The following is a 24,746-nucleotide window of genomic DNA, read 5'->3' as shown; positions in this document are numbered from 1 at the left end:
GCAAATTGAAAAAGTATGGACGTATGTTAGAGAAAGTAAGAGTGTTTTTGATGTGTGGAGGTACTCTGACACAATCATATCACAGGAAAACATTCTTCAAGAGTATGTGATGAATGCCAGGAGAGAGAAAAGCAAGAGATGAAGAATCAGCTGTGGGAAATAGGTATAGCGGAGTATAACGTAAAAAGTAGGGTAGAATGTAGGAATAATGACCAAGGAAGGAAAAATTGGATTCATTGGAAGCACAAATTTGATTAACCAGCGATAAATTAAAATTAGACAGCAGATGGCAGCAATGCAACATTTTGAATGCCAACTACTGCAAAACACCAAAGAAGACGATGAAGTAAATATTAAATTGAAGAAAATAACCTAGAAATGATAGAAAGACGCCTTTAGATAATGTCAACGGCAGTGGGATAGAGAAATAAAATGGAGCCTATTCATACTATTCAAAATAAAATTGGTGCTGTGAAGAATCGAAGAGGGAATAGAAAAGAAGAAATGGTTATGACCAGATTAAGAACGGGACACTTTGTTTTATAGGGAAGCACTGTGATTATTGTCAGGTTTTAAAAACTCTAGAATATTTATGCTTATTATTGTTTGCAGACAAACGGGAGAACAGAGGGAAAACCTGATGGAAGAATTAGGAAAAGTAGGATTAAGGGAATTAAGGATATACGGGAATGAGTAAACACACCAAAAGATGCATCTGCAGTTTTTAACATGAACAGGATCGATGAGGACAATTTAGTTGTTGTTTATTTAACAATAACACTCATGGGACAGGCCTACATACAACAGACATGTTGTTTAAAAGAACAATATGTGACTTGTGTTGACGCAAAGCAATGAAGTACACACGCAATCAGGATAGAAAACACAGTGATATTGTAGTGAAATAAATTGATGAGCAGAACACAGCTCTGACTCCGTTCCCAGTAGGTGGCGCTAGTGTGCTGTCTAGTAAGCAGCCCTACATTTAAGAAAGGAAGAAGAAGGTCCCGTAGGAGAACGCGCCCAATGAGAGCGGCCGTCGTCGAGGACGCTGCAGTAAATATGTGCGCGTCACTTCCGGCTGGGAGAAATGGCGGGTGATAGAGACAGAATGGCGGAGCTGGAGGACGGAGAGCTGGAGTCTGATCACGAGTCTGAGATGCGCGATGCTGCGGCGGAGCGAGTGCAGGTGAAGCGCCGCTTCTCGTGTTCCCGGTGACCGACTGACCGCGTGTGAGTCGGCGGTGTGTTTGAGCGTCAGACGCGCGTGTCTTCGGCGCGCACTGCTCTCATGCGCCTTGAGACATTTTAGGTTTAAAACATGCTTGGCCAGTAATCGTGTATACTGTTAGCGTGCACGCTGCTTGTAAAGGCGACGTGACGTGTTTGGGCTGTTCACGCGTGTCAGAATGCTGCTGAACCGGGGGCTCATAGTGGCTTTAACCCGAGCTCATAGAAGTTGGGCTCCATTCGCTTCGATAACACGATCCTGGTGTTTATTCAGAAGGAAAATGTTTGTCTTTGTATTCCAACTTGTCTCTGAAACGTTCGTCTTGTAAAAATCTTGTATTTTGCAACCGGCTATCAGAGACGTCATGCGTTCAGTCAGTCGTTCGTGGAGAAAATCACGTGTCGCTGTTTTGACTTTGATGTTGCAGGTCTCATCTTATCGGAGCACAGGACCTTCCTTGAGCGCCGCGTCCGTCTCAGGATACCGCAGCTACACGAACACCGACTCCAGCGACAGCGACGCTGGCTCTGAAGACGAGGCCTTACCCTGGAGACACAAGCGTCTCAAGTGCTCCGGCGCTCCCGTCAGCGCCGCCGCGGGACCCTTCGCCCGCAAGGTCAACAACATCTGGGGCTCCGTGGTGCAGGAGCAGAGCCAGGAAGCCGTGGCGGCGGAGCTGGGCATCATGGGAATGGAGGGGAGCGTCAGCATGAGCAGCCGCCAGAGCGAGACCTATAATTACGTCCTGGCCCGCAAGATGATGGAGAGAGAGCGCGAGGAGGAGGAAGAGGGGCTGAAGAGCATGCTGGACGGGGAGCTGGAGGGGTACATGCAGCGGAAAGAACGCGACCAGGAGGAGAAGAGCTGTCTGAAGAGAAAGCGGTCGGCCAAGGAGAGGCTGGGCCCGCGGGCCGAGATGGACGTGAAGGGCCGATACGAGCTCAGGGAGGACGACCCTGATCAGAGAGTGGTTGATGAAATCGCTCACAGGTCAGAAAACGTCACAGCCGTGTAGTGAAACACATGCCTAATCCTGTGAAACGGTGTTTATAAACTGCTTGCGGAATGTATACAGATACACACGCATTTATATTAACGTGTTTAAAAAAGCTTTTATATTCTACTATAGATTGTTGGATGAAACATGATCGATGTGCATCTGCTTTTGTATCAACACTGTACAGCCGCTGTATAATCGTGCGTCGGTTTGCTCTCTGTTAAAGACTCATGGAGCCCAAGAAGGATCTGATAGAGCGAGTGGTGAGAGTGATAGGAAAGAAGAAAGCCATCGAGCTGCTGTCAGAGACGGCCACCGTTGAACAGAATGGAGGACTCTACACTGTGGTACGTCCCAAACTATCACACAGATTCTGTCGACATTCCAGTACGCATGAACGGAGCTTGGAACTAAGAATGCTTTATTATGTACATTTGTAGAGATGCATTTATTTATTTTTGCCCTGCCGATGCCGATTTTTACCCATTCCAATTTTCTTTCTAAGAAGTGTAATTGACAGCACATATGAAGAAAAATATATACTTTTTTTTTTTTTCCCCCCCCAATGCCGAAAAATGTACGTACATAAAACATTATTAAACATCACAATGCCCCCAATCTGGACTAAATTACAGATATTCTCTATAAATGCATGTACACTGTCAAATTTCAATGCATAAATAACTTAATAAAGTTTAAATATTTTCTAAACCTACAAATATAAAATGTGAAAAATGCAATGATACTTTTAAATATGAAACCAAACCACCAGTGGGAGGCGAGTCATTTAGTCTTTATGAATGGGTTTAATTAAGGAAACACCAGAGACATGCAGCAGTTCTGCTGTGACTTTGATTGGAACTCTGCAATGAAACGCAACAAAAACAGTCAATATTGTTTAAAATGTAAGTCGCTTAATTTAAACTTCTTGTTTATTGAACTACTATTTTATAAAATCAGTGTCACGTTGCAGTCATGTTGATATTTGGGGAATCAAATTGGTTGTGCAGTGTTGCGTATTTAAATCATAAATATATTTCTTTCTGCCACAGTATGCATTTATAACTTATTGTGAGTGCCGTTGTGCTCATTTGTTTTGATTTCTGAGTCTCTCTCACATCCTTATTTCACAACATAAAAATAATAAATTATCAGTTGTTGTAAGATTTTTTCTTCTTTAAGAATTGAACTGATTCTTAATTCTAGTAGTTTAATATTAACAGCAGGTGTGCGATGACACTAATTTGTGTGTAGAGACAGCCATAGTCTGCTGCTTTTAACATGCGCTTACAATGTAGTCATAATAGATTTTTAAAAAATTATGTTGTGATTATTAGGGCCCTATGAAATCAATTTTATTGTTTCCCAAATTCTGTTTTTTTCCCATTTTATTTTTCCAGGATTCTGTTTTTCTTTTCCTCTCCATTTTTATTTGTTCTACTCTGTTTTAATAGTTCAATTAAAAATATAAATTAAAAAAGCATGTCTTTTTTCATTGAAATCAAGAAAAAAAATGTACACAATTTAACAGCAATTTATTAAAAGTTTCACAAAAAAAAATAGGTTTAAAGGTATTTATTTTCTCTGAAATTCATTAATTTTTCCATTAATTTTCTGGATTCCGTTTGAATGGTTTTGTTAAATTTGAATAATCCAAAGCACACTTAATTGATTTTATTAATTAATTTATTTATTCTTTGTTTTTGTTTTTTTAAGAAATACTGTGTTGTGTATTTACATTTTTCTGGTAAACTATTCTAGTAAATAAGCTCTCTGGTAAATATTCATTAAAAGTAATGTTTTAATAATAGTTTTATTAGCAGCAGTAGTAGTACCATCATTACATGAAGTAATATAATTAATGAAATTAATAATAATGTGAAGTTTACTGTTGCATAATCAAACGCAAATGATTTTGTGAAAGAATGGCTGCATGAGGCCTTGCATATCAAAACAATGCACATCATTTAAAAACACGTCGCCATGTTCAATGATACGTGTCAGTTTAGCTGTTATAGGTGCTTTTACAAAAATGAATGAAATATGATGGCGTCTTTGTTTGTTTGCTGTTCCTGCAGGATGGCAGTAGGAGACGGACACCAGGTGGAGTGTATCTGAACTTACTGAAGAACACGCCCAGCATCTCTGACGGACAGGTGAAGGTGCGTCGTCATCACTGATGGGTTTTGCCGGTCAAATACGAAGCAGCTGGGCTATCCTCGTCATTTGTTTTTGTTCTCGAAAGTCTTAAAACGAACAGATTGGATCAGCAGCACCAGGCATGAAAATGAGGGTGGAGCTTATAGGCTTAATGAGATCAGTGGTGGGCGGGCTTAAGCATTCGTTAGGGTGGGACTTATCACCCGGTTTGGTTTAATGGCTCTGCCCAAACGCTCGCTCTGACACCGTCACGCGTAGCTCTGCGGTACATCTTGATAGATCTGCTGACGGAAGCGTTAATGTGCACGTTTAACTCCTCCTCATTACATACAAATGTTTGTTTGCATGTTGTCTTCGTACAGGAGATCTTTCATGAGGAGAACCAGAAAGAATACAACAACAAAAAGGCTGCGAAGAAGCGACGGAAACGAATAGTAGCGAAGAAGATGAAGCAGGCCATCAGCACGCTCAATCTCCAGGAACACGACGACGTCTCGCGAGAAACGTTTGCCAGTGACACGGAAGAGGCTTTGGGGTCCCTGGAGGAGGCCCCCGAGGGCCCGTCGGAGTCAGCGCTGGGCACGGAAGACAACCCCGTCGTGTACAACTCAAACGACCTAGAGGTTTTCTAAGGTGCGACTCTGAGCGCGTGCGCTTTATGATCCGTTCTAGTCGTAGCCTAAAACAGCTCAGAAGGACTGAACGATTCTACTTTAACTCTCAGGATGAAAGACGACATTGTGTTTGTCCTGAGGTACAGCACTTTAAGTTGTCTACTGGTTGCTGAACTCTTTAGCTCTCTGAAAGACTATAAGCAGCAGCAGAAGCTTGTACGGATTTTCTACATGAATTCTTGCCTGAATGTTGTTGATAAATTGTCTTCTTTTTTGTTTGGATATTTTGCAAGCTTTTGCAGCAAGAAAATATACATTCACTTATTTCAGAAGTAAACAACTTGTGATGTAGTCATTGGAGATGCTGTAAGCGTTTGTACGGTAAGGCTTTACGTGCTTGATGTATGATCTAAAATGGAAGCTCAGCTTTTGCAGTGTCGTTTGTCATATTGCCCTCAAATATGTCTGTGATTTGCTTTTTTACTTTGTGTTTTGCTTTCACTGTATGTTGCAGATCAGCTGAATTGATACTTTGTACAAAGGCGTGGACGTTCTTGAGCTGATAAGTTTCAGTACATGCTTGAATTAAAAAGAGACTAAGTTTTGTGACCAGCTTCTGTCGTTGGGTTCGCTTGCACCCATGGTTGAATATACAGATGTATTCTGCAAGATTTTCATAAAAGCGATTCATCTTTGACACATTTGCGTGTGAGAAGTCTGCAAGACGATGCAAACATAGTCGAAACCTCTTATTACGAGGCTGGACACGAATCAAGGTTCCTGCAGTCATGGACAAACAGGAGGTGTTTTGCTAGGTGTCCACCTGATGAAATATTCAGCTGGTTTTCTTATGTAGCGCTTCCCAGTGTGACACACTCAAATTTCCTTAACTTCTTTAAAACATCAAGTGCATGCTCACAGTTGTGTTGAGGTAAAACTGTTCAAATTCAAATTCTGAGTCATTAAAAATCACTATCATTATTCAAAAAAACTTCACCAGCACCACACATTGGCACAGCTGCTTTAACGTGCCCTGATGCTGGCTTTGGATTCACAGGAACAATGGTGTTATTTGAGTCTCTAATATGTTGATGTGTAGCACATAGCAGACTGAAGTACAGGCGAACTGCTGTTCGTCAGAACGGTTTCTGTGCACAAGCCTCGATAATCTTACCGTAGAATAGGAACAAACAGCGAAGTGTCGTTCATAAAGTGTTCAATATTGTGGGTCGTTCAGGCGGGTTCATTACTACAGGAGTCAAGCTACATGAGGCGTTTATTGATTGTGCGTTGTTTACAGTCGGGAGCGATGGGCACGTGCGAAGCGACGCTGTTACTTTCAGCGCGTTTTTGTGCAGTTTGAATTTTGTCTCAACCGCACGGTTGAGCGTCTGATGACGTGGCGCTGGCTGATTGAGTGCCCGCGGTCACGTGTCAGTGTGGTTCTGATGAGCGGCCATATTAGTTCAGTTCATTCTTTCACGCGACTGGACTCAGAGTAAGACACTCACACACAAACACACACGTTTATTTGTACATTATTTACTTTGTTTCGCTGTGATATTGATGTAAGACGCTGCGGTGTTCAAAGCAGCTCTGTTAGACGGCGCGGCGTTTCTATACTTTTATCAGTCAGAAGGTAAATCGTTTTTGTCCTGTTCACGATCAATAGCGTTGATTGAGTCGATCGGATGTTTGTAACTGCAGCTGAATCCTCGTTTGCTGCCGAAGGATGAGCAGACGCTCGTGATTAACACTGAATCTCGTTTTCCTCCACATCGAGCTGAAGAATGGCGAGCGCGGCGTGCACTCCGGCCGGGCAGCAGACGTTGTCCCGCGGCAGCAGCAGCGCTACTCCACTGAGCCCGGCGCGGATCTCCCGCCTGCAGGAGAAGGAGGAGCTGCAGCAGCTCAACGACCGGCTGGCCGCCTACATCGACACGGTCCGCAGCCTGGAGTCCGAGAACAGCCTCCTGCAGCTCCAGATCAGCGAGCGAGAGGAGGTGCGGAGCCGCGAGCTCACGGGGCTCAAAGCGCTCTACGAGACCGAGCTGGCGGACGCGCGCAAGGCGCTGGATGACACGGCGCGGGAGCGCGCACGGCTGCAGATCGAGCTGGGCAAGATTAAGACCGAGCACGAGCAGCTGCAGCACACGTGAGACCCTTCTATTAAAACTTCTTCATGAGCTGTCTGAGAAAGACTGACGTTTTGCACGGCATAGATTTTACTCACCCCAGAAGTGTTTGCTTACAAATATTATAGTATAAAATGGTGCATAAATGAATGAACTATAACAAAACACACTGACCAAGATTTTTAGTAGCCAGGCTGTGTCCACTGACTCCAGACCAGGTCAAGATGTTTCTCAGGGTCTGATAGCACTGACTTTGTTTGTTTCTTTTTTATTTTTTATTTCTCTGTAGTTGATTAAATCTAATTAGCTGTCAGTAATTGTTGTGCTGCAGAGCATCAGTGTGATTGTCATGTTATGAAGTTCTGGACCGGCTGAGAGAGAGAGAGCTGGGCTTTGAAAAGTGTCCTTTTCTATGTTTTTACAATTACTGGATATGTAAAACCTTACTGTTGTAGAGACCCGTCTGCGCTCTCGCTCTAGTTTCAGTAGGTGTGTGTGTTGAATTGGGCTCTCACACTTGTGATGGTCACGTAGGATGCATTTTTTTTTTTTTTTTTTTTTTTTTTTTTTAACCCATGAAGGTTTGTGTTATATCCAGTCACATGCTCATGTGTCATGTGCTCATCTTATGCAGTACTTATACCTCACTCTAGTACAGTACTGCATAATCCACATTAATTCTGACGCCCTCGCACTTCAGCGCTGGAGTTCAGCTCACGTTTAGGCCGGCCGTCGTGTTTAATTTCCCTCGCTCGTCCGTCAGTGTTATGACATGCGTGTGTGTGTGTGTGTGTGTGTGTGTGGATTGATTGACAGGAGCAGTGGTTCACTGGTGTTTCTTTCCATGCTTTAGACTGAAGCGTCTCTTCGGTGTGGAGCAGCTGGAGGATGTGAGTGTCCCTCAGCTGCTGTAGAGTCTCCGTGTGAAGCAGCTCTTTGTTTCAGATGGTCAGATACATGTAACAAATGTTTGGTTCGCTGTAAAAGTGTTAGCTGAGCTTGATCGGACCGTTGAGGAGAGTCCGGAGCGTTAGAAACGGAGGCTTACGGAGCCACGGCTCACGTCCTGCAGCCGCTCTCGGGCGTGTTTGAGACATTCCTCACATTCCAGCAGCATTCCACAGATTCTGAGTTCACCTCCAGAGAAAGAGCTCCACCATCACACTGTGACCAGAATCGGTCATATGACATTTAACTCGCTCACTGGTGCTTGAAAGTCAGCATGAGCTGAGAATGTAGGTGCTGATGCTGAACTCGTTCTGACTGGGGTGAACTTGTGGTGTCCATGAACACACCTCAGATCAGCGGGACAAATCTGGCACGCTATTACAATTGATGAGGTTCATTTCAATAAGTATTCACTCATTTGTTGCCTTTATAATTTCGCTGTTTGTTTTCAATGTGGTGTTTATAGCGTAGCCTGTGTTCACATTTTGAAATCCATACATCTGAAATTCTAAATATAAAGAAAAAAAAAAAACAATCCTCTGTGTTCACGAGACCGCTTTCCAAACAAATCAACCTGTTTGAAACAAAATGCATGAGTGAACAGAATTGAGAGAACTGATTACTAGAGTTTTCATTTATTTTAATAGCTTGTGTTAATTTGTTAGAGTATCTTCTCAAGACGGGATGTCTGTTTGAGCTGAGTGTTGCTGACTGTCGCATCATGATTCTGTGAGATGAATCTGCTGTCTCTGCTTCGTTGTCCTGATTTGAGTGGTTTTGATTTTTGCATCTAGCAAACGATGTAAATGACACATACAAGTGTTGAGAATGCTGTTGTATTGATTCTGTGATTTTGATGTTGGCACAGCCCCAGTAGTTGTTAGCAGAGCGCACGCACCCGGTCACCTGACGCTCAGCAGGAAACGTCCCGCAGCTGTCCGCCGTCTGATCGTGCTGTATTTGTCACAGATACGCTAAGAAGGACGCTGACCTCGCCAGCACTCAGGCCCGACTGAAAGAAGTTGAAGCCCTGCTGAACTCTAGAGAGGCGGCGCTGAACACCGCGGTGTCCGAGAGGAAGGCGCTGGAGAACACCGTGACAGACCTGCAGCTCCACGTCCAGGAGGTACGACAGGAACACCCGCCGTACCGCTCTATAGAACACGTCCTTAGTAAATGAATGCGTTGGGATTCGTGGATCAATTCTGAGATTTTCAGAATGCATCGTGAAAGGGTAAAATAATCTTGTAAATGAATGAAGCAAACTGTTTTACTGCTGACTTTACCACACTGACATTCACTGGATCTGTGGTGTGTTCCAGAAAACACATTTACTCTGAACTCTCACTTGATTAACATCATTGATTTCGCCTGCACAAACAAACCCTGAAATCAGTAACCCGCTCTGGAGCAGATTATGAAGTCGCCAGGCTTATTTTAGTTAGTCTGACTTATTGTTTTTGATTTGGCTCAAAATAATTTAGACTAACTGAAATAAGCCTGGCTTATCTGGTTAACTTGTTTTATGAAGGTCAGGTTATCTGTAAACTTACCCAGGTTTGTCACTTAACTTGTTTCCTGGAGTACACCCCGAACACAGCGACACGAATGTGAATGCGCTGAAGTTTTGTTCATTTACTACATTTAAAGTACATGGGTAAAAAAAAAAGTCTTTAGGGTTCGTATAAACGGATCCTTCAGAATGTGTCATTGGATTGGCTTTTATTCTGACTGATGAAAAGGCTGCATGTAAACGTACTGATCTAAGGCTCTCTCTGTTTGAGCCTGATGTACCCATCCTGGCAGAGGACGTCCTGACTGATGACCGTCTTACACCTCTGAGATTTATACTGACTATGCCAATATGATAGTCAAAAATAGAGTCCTGTTCCTGATAGTCCTTACATTTACTCAGTGTTAACAATAGGGGACATTTAAGGTTGAAAAGTGGATCATGAGCTGCTTAGTCGAGTTTCTAGAGGGGTCACTCCAGAACATAGTTTCATGACTTTTTCCAGCATACGTTTCCACCGACAAAGTCAGTAGTGTGTGTGTGTGTGTGTGTGTGTGTACTTGTTTTGCTACATTGTGGGGACCAAATGTCCCCACAAGGATAGTAAAAACTGACATTTTACATTGCGGTCCCCACAATGTAAAAAAAAATGATTAAAAATAGTAAATGGTGTTTATCTGAAAGTGTAACGATGCAAACATGTTTTCTGTGAGGGCTAGGTTTAGGGTTAGGGTTGGGTTAGGGGATAGACAATATCGTTTTGTCAGTATAAAAACTATAGAAGTCTATGGAAAGTCCCCACAATTCACAAAAACAAATGTGTGTGTGTGTGTGTGTGTGTGTGTGTAGTTGGCACAAGAATAGTAATACCAGTAAATTTTGACCTTGTGGGAACATTTTTTAGGGCCCCATGAGGAAACGGGCTTATAAATCATGCAGAATTATTTAATTTTAATTTTTTTTTTATTTTTTATTTTTTTGAGAAAGTAAAAGTGTGCAAAGTCTTCTGTGAGGACTAGGTTTAGGTGTAGGGTGATAGAAAAAAAATGTACAGTATAAAAATCATTATGCCTATGGAGTGTCCCCATAAAACATGGAAACACAATGTGTGTGTGTGTGTGTGCGCGCGCCGTTCTGATGGCGTGTGTTTGTTGTTCAGCTGGAGGGAGGTTTGAGCTCTGCTAAGAAGCAGCTGTCAGACGAGACTCTGCTGCGTGTGGATCTGGAGAACCGCTGCCAGAGCCTCATGGAGGAGCTGGACTTCAGGAAGAACATGTTTGAGGAGGTCAGTCACATTCAGCTGCATGAAACCAAACTACATGTATGTGCCTTAAACTAATGCCTAAAACAGACTAGTAATCAACATTATATTCGGGAAACACATTTACACAGTTGTGTTTGGGCTCTAGGCCAAAAAGTGTTGAACCACTGTCATAAGTGAATCCTCTGCACCACCCTGTTACGATTCCCACACGTTCTGTTGGATTAACAGGAAATCAGTTTGTGAGTAAACATCGAGTCAGAATTTAATATCTGAACAACTTTTTTTTTTTTTTTTTTTTTTTAAATAATGAAGTAATGAAGTCTTATGCTCACTAAGGCTGCATTTATTTGATCACAGTAAAATAACACTATATAATTTAAAAATAAAAACTTTATTTGCAGCAGAGTACATGATCTGAGCAACAGCAGTTTCCCTTCCTCGTTGATATCCCTCTGATCGGATCCCACAGAGCAAAACAACTCGACTGTTAAATATGATGAATGTCTGGGCATGTCATTGAGTACATGTATGAAAATATAATATGAGAGGGAGAATTTTTTTTTTTTTTTTTTTTTTTTTTTTTTTTTTTTTTATAAATCCACCATGTATACTTATGTTTACCTTCTCTGTTTTTGTTTTGTTTTGTTTTGTTTTTTTGTTGTTGTTTTTTTTTCTTCGCATAATATGAATAATTTTTAATGCACCAGCAATTCTTAGAGACGTGTCATTTCATTTATTGCAGTGGCGAGCGAGTTATAATTATCTGTTGAGACCTCTAAACCGAGCGGAGATCTGCGTGTGATTTGTTGACAGGAAATCAAGGACACTCGCCGCAGACACGAGACCCGTCTGGTGGAGGTGGACTCGGGCCGTCAGATGGAGTACGAGTTCAAGCTGGCTCAGGCGCTGGCCGACATGAGACAGCAACACGACGAGCAGGTCAAACTCTACAAGGACGAGATGGAGCAGACTTATGTGGCCAAGGTGAGCGCCCGCGTTCGCGTCATCAGACGTCTTGTGACGGATTCACACGGTCGGCTGTATGTGTGAAGCGCTTCCTCTCGTTTTTGACTTCCTCTGAAAGTTTCTTTAGTTCCCCTTTGCATTTCTCTGAGACCTGCGAGTGCGTTTCAGCTGGAGAACGTGCGTCTGTCCTCCGAGATGAACAGCTCTTCAGCCAGCATGGCCCGCGAGGAGCTGCGCGAGTCCACGCTGAGAGTCGAGAGTCTGACCGCTCAACTCGCCAACCTGCAGAAAGAGGTACGTTACTGTGGTTTACCAGCTGACTGCTTTACAACTTGAGGCACTTTCCCCACGCTATTGGAGACAAGTCAAGTTCCTCCTCAACGTCGGAGTTTGCTCCTTAGAGCTTGTTCATCTTTCTTGATTTCTGATGGTCTTCAGGAAGCGTAACATCCTGTCACAGTGTTTGGTTTTACACTGTGAAACGGAGCTTGATTTATGAGTTAGTTGGTTAATAGAATGTGTTATACATCCAGTGGTTGATTATGCTCTGTACAGTAACATCCAACCTCTAGGTTTGAATCAGGTGACAGTGGTGCAGATCTTAGTGTTTTTTGAAAGCACCATCTTCTCTGATTCAGTAATAAACATTTATCTGAGGCAAACAGAAGTTTCTTGTCTCTAGCAAGTGCTTTCAGCCTGCAGAAAACACTTGAGGTTTACCACAGACATGACCCACCGCCTAGAACACAACTGAGAGCGTCAAGCGTCTCCATATTTGAAAAAACATTTATGCATTTACATATTTACAGCTAGTCTATTTACACAGGTTTAGCATTACCTGTGGTCGTTTTCCAGACTATTTCACAGAAGGTAAAAGTCACTAATCTTTACTGACGCTGTCTGTAACCATTCCTGAGGTGGCACATTTGGATGTAATAATTACTTTAGCCCACCTCTCTATGTAAACTGAATCCTGTCCAAATAGGGCTTCAATAGAGTCTCATCTGCAGGGTAAATATGGATAAATGCCCGTGTGTTTTTTTTTTTAGTATCATTGTAATATTACAGTTTTGTTAATGTTTTAATAAGTTCATTTTTATTAGGTGTCAAAAATACTTCAGAAAACTATTCAAGTCAAATGAGTGTATTGTGAAAATTATGTACATCTATTAACCAGTCATTCCAGTATGAAAAAAGTGATTACTTGGTTTGTCTTTTATCAGGCGCGTGCGTGGCAGGATCAGATCAGCGATCTGGAAGCGGCTCTGAGCCGCGAGAAGGATTTGAGCCGCAGGTTACTGGCAGACAAAGAGCGAGAGATCGCAGAGATCAGAGCCAAGATGCAGCAGCAGCTGGACGAGTACGAGCAACTGCTGGACGTCAAACTGGCGCTGGACATGGAGATCAACGCCTACAGGAAGCTGCTGGAGGGAGAAGAGGAAAGGTGACACCGTTTGGTAGAATGCGCAGAACGTGGCTCGTCTGAATGACTATTCATTAAAGACCACTTCATTAAAGTTTGTTTCTATAATAACGGCTGATCTTGTCTTTGTCAGGTTGAAGCTGTCTCCCAGCCCCTCGTCTCGTGTGACGGTGTCTCGGGCGTCCTCCAGTCGCAGCGTTCGCACCACGCGTGGGAAGAGAAAGCGAGTGGACGTGGAGGAGTCGGAGGCGAGCAGCAGCGTCAGTATCGCTCACTCTGCGTCCGCCACTGGAAACGTCTGCGTCGACGAGCTGGACGTGGACGGGAAGTTCATCCGCTTGCACAACAACTCTGAGCAGGTCGGTCTAACAGTCTATTTAGAATGTGAGCTGACGGTTTTTGAAGTTTTGAAACTCATAGCTTGAATACTAGAGACTGAGAATTCACACACATTCTTATTCTTTCCATTTCATTCAAATAAATGTAGTCCTGTCACATTACATTCTGTAAATCAGATGCAGTGATGGTATTCTAGATCCAGTGATCAGACAGATCAACACACTGAAATTAACGAAAACGTTTCCACACGTAATTGAACAACTTTAGATCTGTGTGTTGTCTGCATAAAAACTCTAAGGCAGAGTGATCTCAAAACCTTCCTAAGAGGAAATAAATGGATACTAAGAAGTAAAGGACCTCAAATTAAACCTTGACACCAGTATTAAACTGGCTACTATCAGAACGATCTAAACCAAAGAACATGTTAAGATGGGTGAGTGAAAGACTGATGAAGAAGGACGAGCATAGAATCGGAGACATCAACACATCACTGGTGATCTTGACCAAGGCTCTTTCTGTCCTGCTGTGGTGTTGATTTACAAAGATGGCTTTTTTTCCTTCCTCTTTCTGTTCTATTCTATCATTCTACTGTTCTATTGTAGTAATTGAAGGAAATGTTTTCCTCCTCTCATTCAGGATCAACCCATGGCAGGATTTCATCTGACCAGAACTATCAGTGATGTTTCAGCTACGTATAAATTCACTGCCAAATACGTCTTGAAGGCTGGACAGAAAGTAACGGTACGTGCCGACACTTGGTCGTAGTGTTTCAGTCGTAATCAACTGCACAAATCTGTCACCTGACAGGATGTTAGCGGGGCTCTGTTGAGACTGTAGTGTTGAGTGAACGCTGCTGTTTTTTGTCAGATCTGGGCGTCTAATGCGGGCGTGAGCTCCAATCCTCCTACTGACCTGATCTGGAAGAACCAGAGCTCATGGGGGAGCGGCGAGAACATTAAAGTGGTTCTGCTGAGCCCAGACGGAGAGGTGAGACGAGGATCTTATTGCCGTCGCTCTGTGTGACTAAGATTTTTATTTTATTTTTATTTTTTTGGTCTTTTGGTCAACAATCATATTATCGAGACTCTTGTTTTCTTATGGCCAGTAGAGGGCAGCATTGGCTCTGTTCTGAGGTGTCACTGTCCTTACAGGAAGTAGCTGTGAGGAGCACTGTATTCAAGACTGCAGTGGAAGAAGAGGAGGAGGAGGAGGAAGACAAGGAAGCTGAAGTCATTGAGGAGCGTTTCTTTCACCAGCAGGTCTGATATCAAAGCATGCATCTGCTTCACGTGTTTGTGTGTGTGAGAGCTGCTGGCTCAGTGTTCTGCTCTGTGTTTCACAGGGAGATCCTCGTACCGCCAAGAGAGGTTGTTCGATCATGTGATCAACACTACAGCCAATCAGAGCCAGCTGAACCACCATCAAGCGTCCTGTGTGGTCTATTTTCAGAGTGAAATCTTTTCTTTTATTTTGAATTATGCTTTTAAAAGTCTTTCTCACTTCAGTTTGTTTCAGATTTTGTCAAACGTTTATCAGCTTCAACTGAACGAACCAAATGTTTTTCTTTTCGTTTGTAACTTGTAACTGTGAGGACACTCTTTCTAGACTCATCCACCTCAGATTCTGTGACTAACCTTTTTTTTTTCTTTTTAAATCATGTTTATATTAATTTTATAAGATGGTATTTTAGGTCTCTTTTATAGACACCGATTTTATAAAGGCTCATAGTTTTTAGTGAGGTTATTACAGACCGTAGACTCATTTGCATGCTAGTTTGATTAGAAGTGAATATTCTAGTTTGTCGTTGTATTTAAAGCAGCTGTTCAGAAGTAATTCACTACATGATCACGAGGCCTGAAGCATCTCTTCAGCAGCAGTAGTCAGACCGCACTCCGTCATCAGAGTTCAGGAACATGTAGCACAAGTGACTCGTTTTTATCCTCCGGTGCTGGATGAGCGAGTGTTTTCTCGAGTCGTCATTCCTGCTGAAGAGATGCAGTTTTGGGTCTGAAACGCGTCTTTCTCTTTCACTGTACGTCGGCTCTCCGATGCCGCGGGATAAACGCAAACACTGCCGTCTGATGCGATCGCTGGATGCGGTGTGGAAGCTATTAAACCTCAAGATTCAGTACTGTATTTTTTTACAGATCACATTTTTGGAGCTGCGAAGTGCTGAAATGTGTAATTTTGTATTGCTTTCACCTGTACTCTCTAACGAACACTAGCCTTATGCATACGTTTCGATTTGTAACCTTTTATTTTAAGAGTTGTCACATGCATGCTTTTATTTTGCTGCAGCCTTTATATTTCAAATGATCAAATAAAGTGTTGATTGACTGTATTTCCAGCGTGTTGTCTTTCGTCGCTTGTGTGCACGTGTGTGATTTGTGAACGTTAGGAGACGTTAAGAAGTTTAGAAAAGCCTCTGAGCAGCCTTATGTCTGGTCATGAAAGCACCTTTTCTACTTGAATGAACTAAATGTCGGAAGAGCTCGTTTCATGTCAAATCAGCAGCATCTGATGATGATGTCGTTTGATGCTTCCGCTAAAATCTGGCTTTGTACAGTCATCTTTAAAAAGCAATCAGTTGTCACCTGCTTCTTGAGGTGTGGAAAATGCAACACGAAAGTGAATTACAGAAATATACTTTAGATTACAAATCCTTCCATTAATTTATTACAGATAATGACAATCGTCAGTGATTTACATTACACAGTTTAGCATTTTGTGATTAATTTACAAGAAAACATCTCCAAATCTTCCTTTGCATTGCATAATGAAACTGGGTGAGCTCAGTGCAGATTCATTTTCTGCTCATTCTCCTCTGTGAACTGGACTGAGTGCAAAGGATTGTGGGTGACCGGAGGACACGAAGGACACACTTGACCTGTTCTTCAAATGAAGCATGTGACATGAAGGCTGTCTTTGAGGAGTCTGATGAGCTGTTGAGGGGATCAGACACACCTGACCTACAACTGATGCTGCGAAACCTTTAGTGAAATGAACAGCAAACACCGTCAGATCTCCAGATGTTATTGCTGAGCTGCTCCGGTGGTTTTATCCAGACGCCTTTCGAGGAGAGCCAAGTTCACGCGGTGCATCATCAGAAACTGTCCGTTTAAATGAAAGACAGGGATGTCATATCGGTACCTGTCGAACCAGACTCTGTTCTCCGGACGGGTGATGTCGACCTCCTGCAGCTCAAACTGACACAGCAGACGCACAGTAAACACACGCGATCAGATCGACCGGAGGAGCGCGAGCGGGCGGACTTACCCTGTGTTTGTACGGCTCCAGAGCTTCTTTTGCTTCGTCGCACAAAGGGCACGGATCCTGAAAACAGCCAGAGCCAAGACACATGAGCAGCTTTTTCAGACATTTATGAACTTCTGTTTACGTATCTTCACAAACGGCTCGGTTACGCCTCTTGTGCCGACAGGGATTTGTTTACCAGACATTTTTGAGCTGTGGCAGCGCTGTAGCTCACATTTCCTTTTACCAGTGGTTTTCAAACCTGTCCATGAAGTAACGCCAGCACTGCACATTTTGCACGTCTCTCTGTGTCTGACACACTCACTGCAGCTCTTGCAGTCTCCGCTGATGAGCTGAATCAGGTGTGATGGATGAGGGAGACGTACAAAATGTGCAGGGCTCCGGTACTCCAGGACAGGTCTGACGACCACCGCCTTGTGTCTTTTATGATTTATTGTCTTTACAGGATGTTAACAGCACTTTGGATGCTACGGAGATTCTGCATTTCTCAGCGGGATTCTTCACTGCTTAAGGAATGAACGATGCTGGTACTAATGTCTCTTACATAATGTAATATTAAGAGAGTGTTTTTAGGTTATTAAAACAGCAAACGGTTATGTGTATGTCAGCTGCACGGTGTTTGAGAGGACGAGCACTCTGTGTCACGGGTACCTTAGTGAAGAGCGTGAGGACGGGCAGCGGTGTCCGGCTGCAGTGTCTGACCGCACGCGCGACACCGGACAGCAGCATGACTGAAATCACAGCGGGAACATGACGTTACTGCACACTCATCAAACATGTAACACACACTTACACAATATTAAAAAAAAAAAAAAAACGACAGTAAGCGGACTACCTAGTGATCGTGTTAGCGTTTATGCTGCCTACGCAGCGTTATCTTTGACTAGCACCGCAGACACACATCAGCCGCGGCCAATGACCGGGAAGCGCGGCGCAGCGGGTTATGTTAATAAACACCGTCACCAGTCTCCTTAGGAGGCTTCAAGAGTTTCTGATAATTTATTTTTGTTATTATTTTAGTCATTTCAGAGAGACAGAAGGCAGACTCAAACTCTTAAAAACTCTTACCAGCGATAATTACCACGCGACGGAAAGCTGCTCACCGGAAGTAGGCGTATCGCGGAGGAGCTTCCTACTCGACACTAATACCCGTTATTATTATTATTATTGTTGTTGTTGTTGTTAAGTTTATTTATTTGCCTTGTAAAATGCAATTTTACAATACAAGAGAGATAATACAATACACGAAGACTGAACGTTAAGTGTAACAAATAAATAAATAATTAAGAGGAGCGAAATATGGAGAGAAAATAAATGACTACTCGAAAATATGTTGACGTTTTTGTTTGTTTGTTTTTTAGGTTAAAGTCTTTCTATATCGATTCTTCATATACTTACACCAGAAGATTTGTGTTGTGTTTAACCCATTTTTAAACAGGTCAACACTGTGCAACATCGTGACTTCAGCATCGATTTCATTTATTCTAAGCGTGATCCTCTGTCATCTTTCGGATGTTACAGTCTACAAGGTAGGTCTAGATTTTTTTTCTGCTCTGGAGCAGTGCTTTGGTTATTAAGCGCAGTTTGTGCGCGTCAACAAAATCCCTTTAAGTGTATTCTGTAGTCTTTGGCGTCACCTACTGTCTTGTTTTTCCCGAATCTAAACATTTTGGGATGGGACTGATCTATGTGAGCTCGAGATGGCGCCACTTCACCTCGTCAAACACTCGCGTTCCGGCTACTGATCCGGTTCGGTTCCTTTCAGCACTGCTCTCTGATCAGTTGTAGCTGGAATAATTTTTCAATGTAAAAACACACAGCGCTCACTGGTGCTGTAGCTGATAGTCGAGCCTCCTGGGCAGAGCTGGGAAACACTGTTCAGGACGCGTTTGTGACGTTCATTCAACACAGAACAGCTGCTGCTATTGGCTGCGTCCTTCTGACGTCACGATAACGTTGCGTTTCTGTCGCGTCGCGTCTCGTGTGGAGCCGAAGGAGCGCGTCGGTGTTCATCACTCGAGTCTTTGCGCGCTCCTGCGAAACTATTTGAAGGGAAGAGACGCTCATTTTAGCGGATCCCATGTATTTGGACAGAACGCAAACTTTTGCATAGAAGTGGTAAGTTTAATTTTTATGAATCGCTTTGAATTGTATAAACTGTATGAGGAATTAACCATTTTGAAACACTGTAACTATTCTGAACATTCTGTTGCACAGACTAAAGCGACTCCTAGTTTAATGCAGGTCCTAATTTAATCAGGTCAAATGCATTAGATGAAATCGAAATATTGTTAAAACGTTGTTCATTTTTCAGGTGTCAGGGTAAGACAGTTAATTTTGTGTGTTTTAACATTTTTTCCCTAAATGTCTTTATTGTTGTTTGGCTGATGTGATGCTGCTGGAAGTGGTGTGTGTCATGAGAGAAAGTGTGTGTGTGTGTGTGTGCAGTGATTTTATTGATTGGGTCTTGTATGTATGTGATGTGTCCCGTGTATGATGTGCTGTGATTCTGACCGTGTGATGATCATATTGTGCGTCTGTTTGTTAAGGCGAGCGCTCCGATGCTCCATCTGCTTGCAATAAAAACAGCATTATTCCCATCATAATTACAGGGTTTGTCACAGACCAATGTTTCTGAGAGACAAAAATAAGTAGCTGAGAAAGTTTCACATCCTTCGGCGGCGCAGCTGAACGCGGATCTCTTCTCTCTCAGTTGATGATGATGATGATGATGATGTCCAGTAGAAATAGAGACACGAGAAAGTCAGGCGTGGGTTAGGAGCGGGGTTTTAGATATAAAACCTAGTTACTATTTGCTCGATGACAATAACAAACTCCATATTAAGAGCTGGTCCGAAAGATGTCATGCGTCACCTTTTGTTTCCGTCGCCACTTTACATTTGACGCCGCGCGACTGATGTGTGTTAGATTGTGCAGTATATGTGTAATGTATATTGTGTTTTAAAGACTTCTCTAATGGTCATGATGGATGTATAGTTTGGCGGCGATGGGCGCCTCCATGTTTGTGTAAATGTGAGTCAGAGTCTGTCCCATTCACACTGTAAACACTCCTCCACTTTCCCCTAAAGATGTTAAAATGAGCGGAATAGAATAAATGGTAACACTTTAGTTTAGGGACCAGGCATGATTACTAGCATACTGACTGCTTATAAATACTTATATAAAAGTTTTACTCTGCATGACCATATTTCACATCCCTTAATCCTTAAACTTAAAAACTACCTTACTATTAGCAAATTCAGAGTCGAAAAAGTTTAAAAATTCAGAAGTAAAAGTCATAGTTGACAGTTAATAGTAAGAATTAAAGTGTGATCAACAGAATGTGTGATAAACATTAAATTATATTCCAAAGTTCATTTGAATGTGCATTTTTTATGAACTATAAATGTTTTTACTAATATGTCTATGTATTTGAATGTCTGAAACCTAAAGTAAGCTTCATGCAGTTAAAACACTGGAAACGCCCGTGGGCCTTGAGTTTGACACCTTCTCCAGAATCTGTGCTAAAAGATCCAGCTCGGTTTGATTTGCTGTCGTGTTTGTTCAGGACTGTTGTCTTCGTCTTGTGAGAAAGTGAGTGAATGTAGATGTTTGTTTCCTGCTGGAAGGAACAATAGCAGTTAGAGTTGGGCTGAGATGTGTGTTGATTGACAGGGACACATGTGAGTGTTTATTGGGCCGTTTGAGAGAAAGGCTGTGACGTCAGTGACCTACAAAGACGAGCCCAAAAAACTCCAGACCCTCCGTCTGCTTTATGATGGATTCCAGCTTCAGGGCCAGTGTTACCAACCTCTTTTGGCATCAAAAAACTACTGTCAGGATTCACTAAAGACACACATTAGCGATGAAAAGGCGTGGACACCTTATTGCCTTTGCACAGTAGCACCGCAACCAGCGTCTCGTCTCGACGGGCCGAAAGCACTTTTTGCCTCCGCATCTTGAATTAAACTGTGTTTACTGCGATTACGCCGTACGTGATACATATTGTTCATGAATGATGGATCAAGTACACAGTACCTCAGTTACACCAAAAAAAAAACTTGGTGTAGGATTTATTTTGAACACGTTCCACTCAGAAATGACTAGTTTTACAAAGAATACAAAGAACTCTAAGAATCTTTGTTTTATTTACAACTTAAGAAACTGATTTTTTACAGTTATGGTTGCATTGACATACTTATTCTTGGTCTTCATCCATCTTTTCAGTGTCGTCACACACTTTTCCACTGTTACATGTCAGAGAGGAACACAACAGCCGCTCAGACACTGCTGTTCTGTCTGAACGTTATGGAGGAATGTATGTCAGTTTCATCATCTTCCTCTCTCAGATTAAGAGTGTAGTGTTATATTTCTCCCTCGAGTGCTCGAGGGCTCTTAAAGTGGCACTAGACATGTATGCGTAGACACAACAGCGGTTTCCCGCCCGTACGCCCACTTCACCCGCCTCACCCTGCACGTCTGACGCACAGAACGTGTGCGTGAAGGATCAGACTCACCTCAGCGCTGACACCTGTGCTCACTTTCACCGAAATACTGGCTCCATTCCAGCACGGGCCGCTCCAGACGAGCGAAGCAGACGCGGTGTGTGATTTCTGTGGCTCTGAGCACCTGTTCCCGTCAACTGTGCTGGAGACGCTTTAGAGACAACACACTTTGCATGGAGTCTTTCATGAGCCCCCTGAGTAGTGTTCCTCTCTCAGTACTCTCTCTGACCTCACTGACCTCACGCTCCAGAGCGAGACTGGACTGCTGAGGGGGTTTCGTCCGTTTGTGTTGGAATTGTGGGCTCAGATTTCTGACTCCAGAAAGTGCATTTGTATCATAGTAAATGTTCAGGGAGAGCATGAGGGTCACAGCAGGGTTCATTCGGTCTCTTCAGCTCTTCTCCTGTATACCGCTGACATACATACATAAAAAAGTCGCGTCGTTATGTTCGTTCCATTTTCAGAGCATCTCCTATGAGAGGAGCAGCAAATCAGAAATAAAGCTCCACTACACTGCGGCTGTTTGTTGTTGTTTTGCTAAAAAATAACTTGGGTAATTTACTTTAGAAATTACTTTTTAGCACAGCTAAAGACACACATAAGAAAATATTCTTGAATTCACTCATTATGTCACTAAAAAGGCAAGATGTTATAGATAACAAAAAATTTGAAAGTGTATTTGATCTGTTAACTGTTGGCTTCACGTTTTAAGCATAGACCTGAAAATGACATTTCCACCTTAAATTGTTATAAATTTCCAGTGCTTTGGAGACTTAAAGTTGGTCTCTTTTTAACAAAGACACTTAGCAGATTATTGCAGAAGTGAAAAAAAGTTATACAACTGATATTACAAAAGTTATGAAAGTTTATTAAAATATAAAATGTTCAAATTTAAATATTTATTTTATAAAAATATATTTTACAAAACATGTAGAAATTCTAAACTGCTAGAAAATAAAAACTAAACTAGTTGTGCTGCAAATCTGAGGTTGATATCTCAAACACCCCCCCCACCCATGTCATCCAAAATGTTCATGTCTTTCTTTCTTCAGTCAAAAAGAAGTTAAGTTTTTTTTAAAGAAAACATCCCAGGATTTTTCTCCATATAGTGGACTTCAGTGGGGCTCAGCAGACTGAAGGTAAAAAATGCAGTTTCAGTGCAGCTTCGAAGGGTCTAAACGATCCCAGCCAAGGAATAAGGGTCTTATCTAGCGAAACGATCAGTTATTTATAAGAAAATGACAATTTATATACTTTTTTATCTCAATTGCTCATCTTGTCTAGATCTGCGATGCGCATGCGTACGTTGTGCACCAGGGTTGCCAGGTTTTCACATCAAAGCCCACCCAATTGCTACTCAAAACTAGTCCAATCGCATTTCGAGGGGGTTCCCAATTCGCATTTTAGGGGCTAAATATCACGTTATTGAGGTCGATTCAACCCGCGGACGTCAAGAACAACCTGCGGCATCAGTGTTAAAGTAGCCCAATTCCACAAGAAAACCGCTGACTTGGCAACACTGCTGTGCACTCTGGGTCAGTACAGTTAGAGTTTGTCAAAAACATCCCGTCTCATTTATTCCTCCAAAATCAAAATCGTCCTACTTCGCTGCAGAAGTAACGACCCAGTGTTTACAAAGTGAATGTGCTAAGAAGATTACAAAAAAGGTAAAACAGCGACGTAGGTTTTTGAAGTTGGAGGAGAAAGTAGTTAATAAGAGTTTTTCCACATACACTAACTGTATTGAACCAGAATACACAGAGTACACATGCGCATTGAAGATCTGAACAAGACAAGCATTTGTGGGTGAAAAGTGTGTAACTATTTTTTTTAAATATAATGACTGATCAGATATATAAATTGTAATTTTTTTTTGTAATCGTTTCACTAGATAAGACCCTACATCCTCGGCTGGGATCATTTAGAGCCCTTTGAAGCTGCATTTAAACTGTATTTTGGAAGTTTGAACTTGGGGCACCACTGAAGTCCACTTTTGTGGAGAAAAATCCTGGAGTGTTTTCCTGTTTTTTTGCGACTGAAAAAAGAAAGACATGAATATGTTGGATGAGATCGGGGTGAGTAAATGATCAGGAGATTTTTATTCTGGAAGTGGAGTAATCCTTTAAGAATATACTGTACATTCACAGTGCATTTCATTTCACATAGAGTTCATTATACATTCAGATAGTCCAGATGTGATGAACACGGGGTCTGTGAATGAGGAGTCCGTTCTACATATCAGATATAGACACTTCCGCAGGCTTCGACAGGCTGAGCGTGCAGGTCATTATGAAGCTTCGACTGAACAGATGCGGTCAGGGATGCTCATGGTGATGAACGGAGTCTCTTGCAGACATCGCAGATGGTGTTCGTCTTAATTCTTAGTGTAGCACTGGCGTTGCATGTCACTGGCTTATGAGAAACAGACTTCAGAATGGACTGTCTGATTGGTTCAGATGTTTGGGACATTCAGGGGTGTCACGCAGAGGATGAAGGTAATATTTCAAAGGCCAAAGAAGGCTAAAATCTGTTATGGATGAGCCATGTTGAAAACCTATGTCTCAAATAACAGACTGTACACTATATGCACTTACACTGTGTACTGTAGCATCTGTTGCATGAGATTTATAAGGTTATTTTGTCACCCAGCGTCAGAGTCTGATCGCACCTCCCCTCCGCTCTGTAATTACAGCTGCGACAGTTGAGTGCATGACGGGTCCAACGTTCTACACAACTCTCTTTTTTTGTTTTGGTGAAGCGTGTGTTAACTGAGGCAGAGAGGTGGAGTGGGTTTGGGTCCGGTGGCTTTCAGAGGCAGGATACGTCCATCTCAGACCGCAGCAAGCGCAGCTGTGTCACATTAACTCGCTGAAAGTGATGTTTGCCAGCGCTGCTGCTGCTCCCATTAACCTCATCCGTGAGCCCTGCTCTCACAGGACAGCCGTGATACACCACACACTGCTCATATGAACCCATGACTGTGTTTATGAGCAGTACGATCACTGCGGGCGAGCTGCTTGAGTCTTTGTTCTTCTACACGGCTCGTCTCTGACAGGTCGACGTGTGTCGCTGGAGCTGCTGTGTGTGATCGGGACGGACGCTGAGCTCAGGATCGGACGCATCAGCACGGGTGAAACGGCTCGTTGAGGTTCTCTACAGAGGGACGAACGCCTCCTCTAGCTGCTGTGTGCCGTCTGAAGGATTTCCACACTTTCCCTGCTGTTTCACTGGTCCCTGACAGGTGTTCATCCGCCACTTCAGCTCATCTGCACTCCTCACTGACAGCAAACCCCATTACTGACCGTCATTAAACACCTGGTGAACACTAACAGACAAATGTCTGAATAAGAAGTCTCTTCTGCTGACCAAACAGCATTT

The 24,746-nt window shown here is 42.7% G+C and overlaps 4 protein-coding genes across 8 annotated transcripts in view; 3 read left to right on the top strand and 1 right to left on the bottom strand.

The window, feature by feature from the left end:
• The first annotated feature begins 1,021 nt into the window (after positions 1 to 1,021).
• Positions 1,022 to 5,056, top strand: phax (phosphorylated adaptor for RNA export). The gene is made up of 5 exons (XM_051105357.1): positions 1,022 to 1,189; positions 1,659 to 2,221; positions 2,455 to 2,575; positions 4,307 to 4,390; positions 4,751 to 5,056. Exons 1-5 carry the CDS (start codon positions 1,091 to 1,093, stop codon positions 5,018 to 5,020), a joined length of 1,137 nt encoding a protein of 378 aa, XP_050961314.1. The 5' UTR covers positions 1,022 to 1,090; the 3' UTR covers positions 5,021 to 5,056.
• A 1,102-nt stretch (positions 5,057 to 6,158) lies between these two features.
• Positions 6,159 to 15,931, top strand: lmnb1 (lamin B1). 2 transcript variants are annotated; one of them, XM_051105356.1, is made up of 12 exons: positions 6,159 to 6,500; positions 6,786 to 7,157; positions 9,055 to 9,211; positions 10,758 to 10,883; positions 11,676 to 11,846; positions 11,997 to 12,122; positions 13,052 to 13,272; positions 13,385 to 13,610; positions 14,227 to 14,331; positions 14,458 to 14,577; positions 14,742 to 14,849; positions 14,933 to 15,931. In XM_051105356.1, the coding sequence occupies exons 2-12, from the start codon at positions 6,793 to 6,795 to the stop codon at positions 14,972 to 14,974; spliced, it is 1,767 nt and encodes a 588-aa protein (XP_050961313.1). In that variant the 5' UTR covers positions 6,159 to 6,500; positions 6,786 to 6,792; the 3' UTR covers positions 14,975 to 15,931. The 2 variants fall into 2 exon arrangements, with proteins under 2 accessions (XP_050961313.1, XP_050961312.1); XM_051105355.1 differs by having other exon boundaries at positions 6,160 to 6,641.
• Positions 15,932 to 16,243: 312 nt separating this feature from the next.
• cunh5orf63 (chromosome unknown C5orf63 homolog) lies at positions 16,244 to 18,421 on the bottom strand. 3 transcript variants are annotated; one of them, XM_051105360.1, is made up of 5 exons: positions 17,932 to 17,954; positions 17,699 to 17,854; positions 17,515 to 17,594; positions 16,867 to 16,923; positions 16,244 to 16,796 (listed from the first exon to the last, which is right to left on the bottom strand). In XM_051105360.1, exons 3-5 carry the CDS (start codon positions 17,590 to 17,592, stop codon positions 16,623 to 16,625), a joined length of 309 nt encoding a protein of 102 aa, XP_050961317.1. In that variant the 5' UTR covers positions 17,593 to 17,594; positions 17,699 to 17,854; positions 17,932 to 17,954; the 3' UTR covers positions 16,244 to 16,622. The 3 variants fall into 3 exon arrangements, with proteins under 3 accessions (XP_050961317.1, XP_050961315.1, XP_050961316.1); XM_051105358.1 differs by lacking the exons at positions 17,699 to 17,854; positions 17,932 to 17,954 and adding an exon at positions 18,262 to 18,421; XM_051105359.1 differs by lacking the exon at positions 17,699 to 17,854 and having other exon boundaries at positions 17,932 to 17,991.
• Positions 18,422 to 18,727: 306 nt separating this feature from the next.
• megf10 (multiple EGF-like-domains 10) overlaps positions 18,728 to 24,746 on the top strand; it is a 38,858-nt gene continuing 32,839 nt past the window's right edge. The window contains exon 1 of one of the 2 annotated variants that reach the window (XM_051105354.1): positions 18,728 to 18,981. The gene's annotated coding sequence lies outside the window, so the exon portion shown is untranslated. The remainder of the gene's footprint in view (positions 18,982 to 24,746) is intronic. The other variant, XM_051105353.1, reaches the window with a different exon arrangement.

This window comes from Labeo rohita, unplaced genomic scaffold (genome assembly GCF_022985175.1).
Source record: "Labeo rohita strain BAU-BD-2019 unplaced genomic scaffold, IGBB_LRoh.1.0 scaffold_97, whole genome shotgun sequence".
Classification (NCBI taxonomy): domain Eukaryota; kingdom Metazoa; phylum Chordata; class Actinopteri; order Cypriniformes; family Cyprinidae; genus Labeo; species Labeo rohita.
Note: the sequence above shows the minus strand (reverse complement) of the source record. Positions and strands in the feature narration are given on the sequence as shown.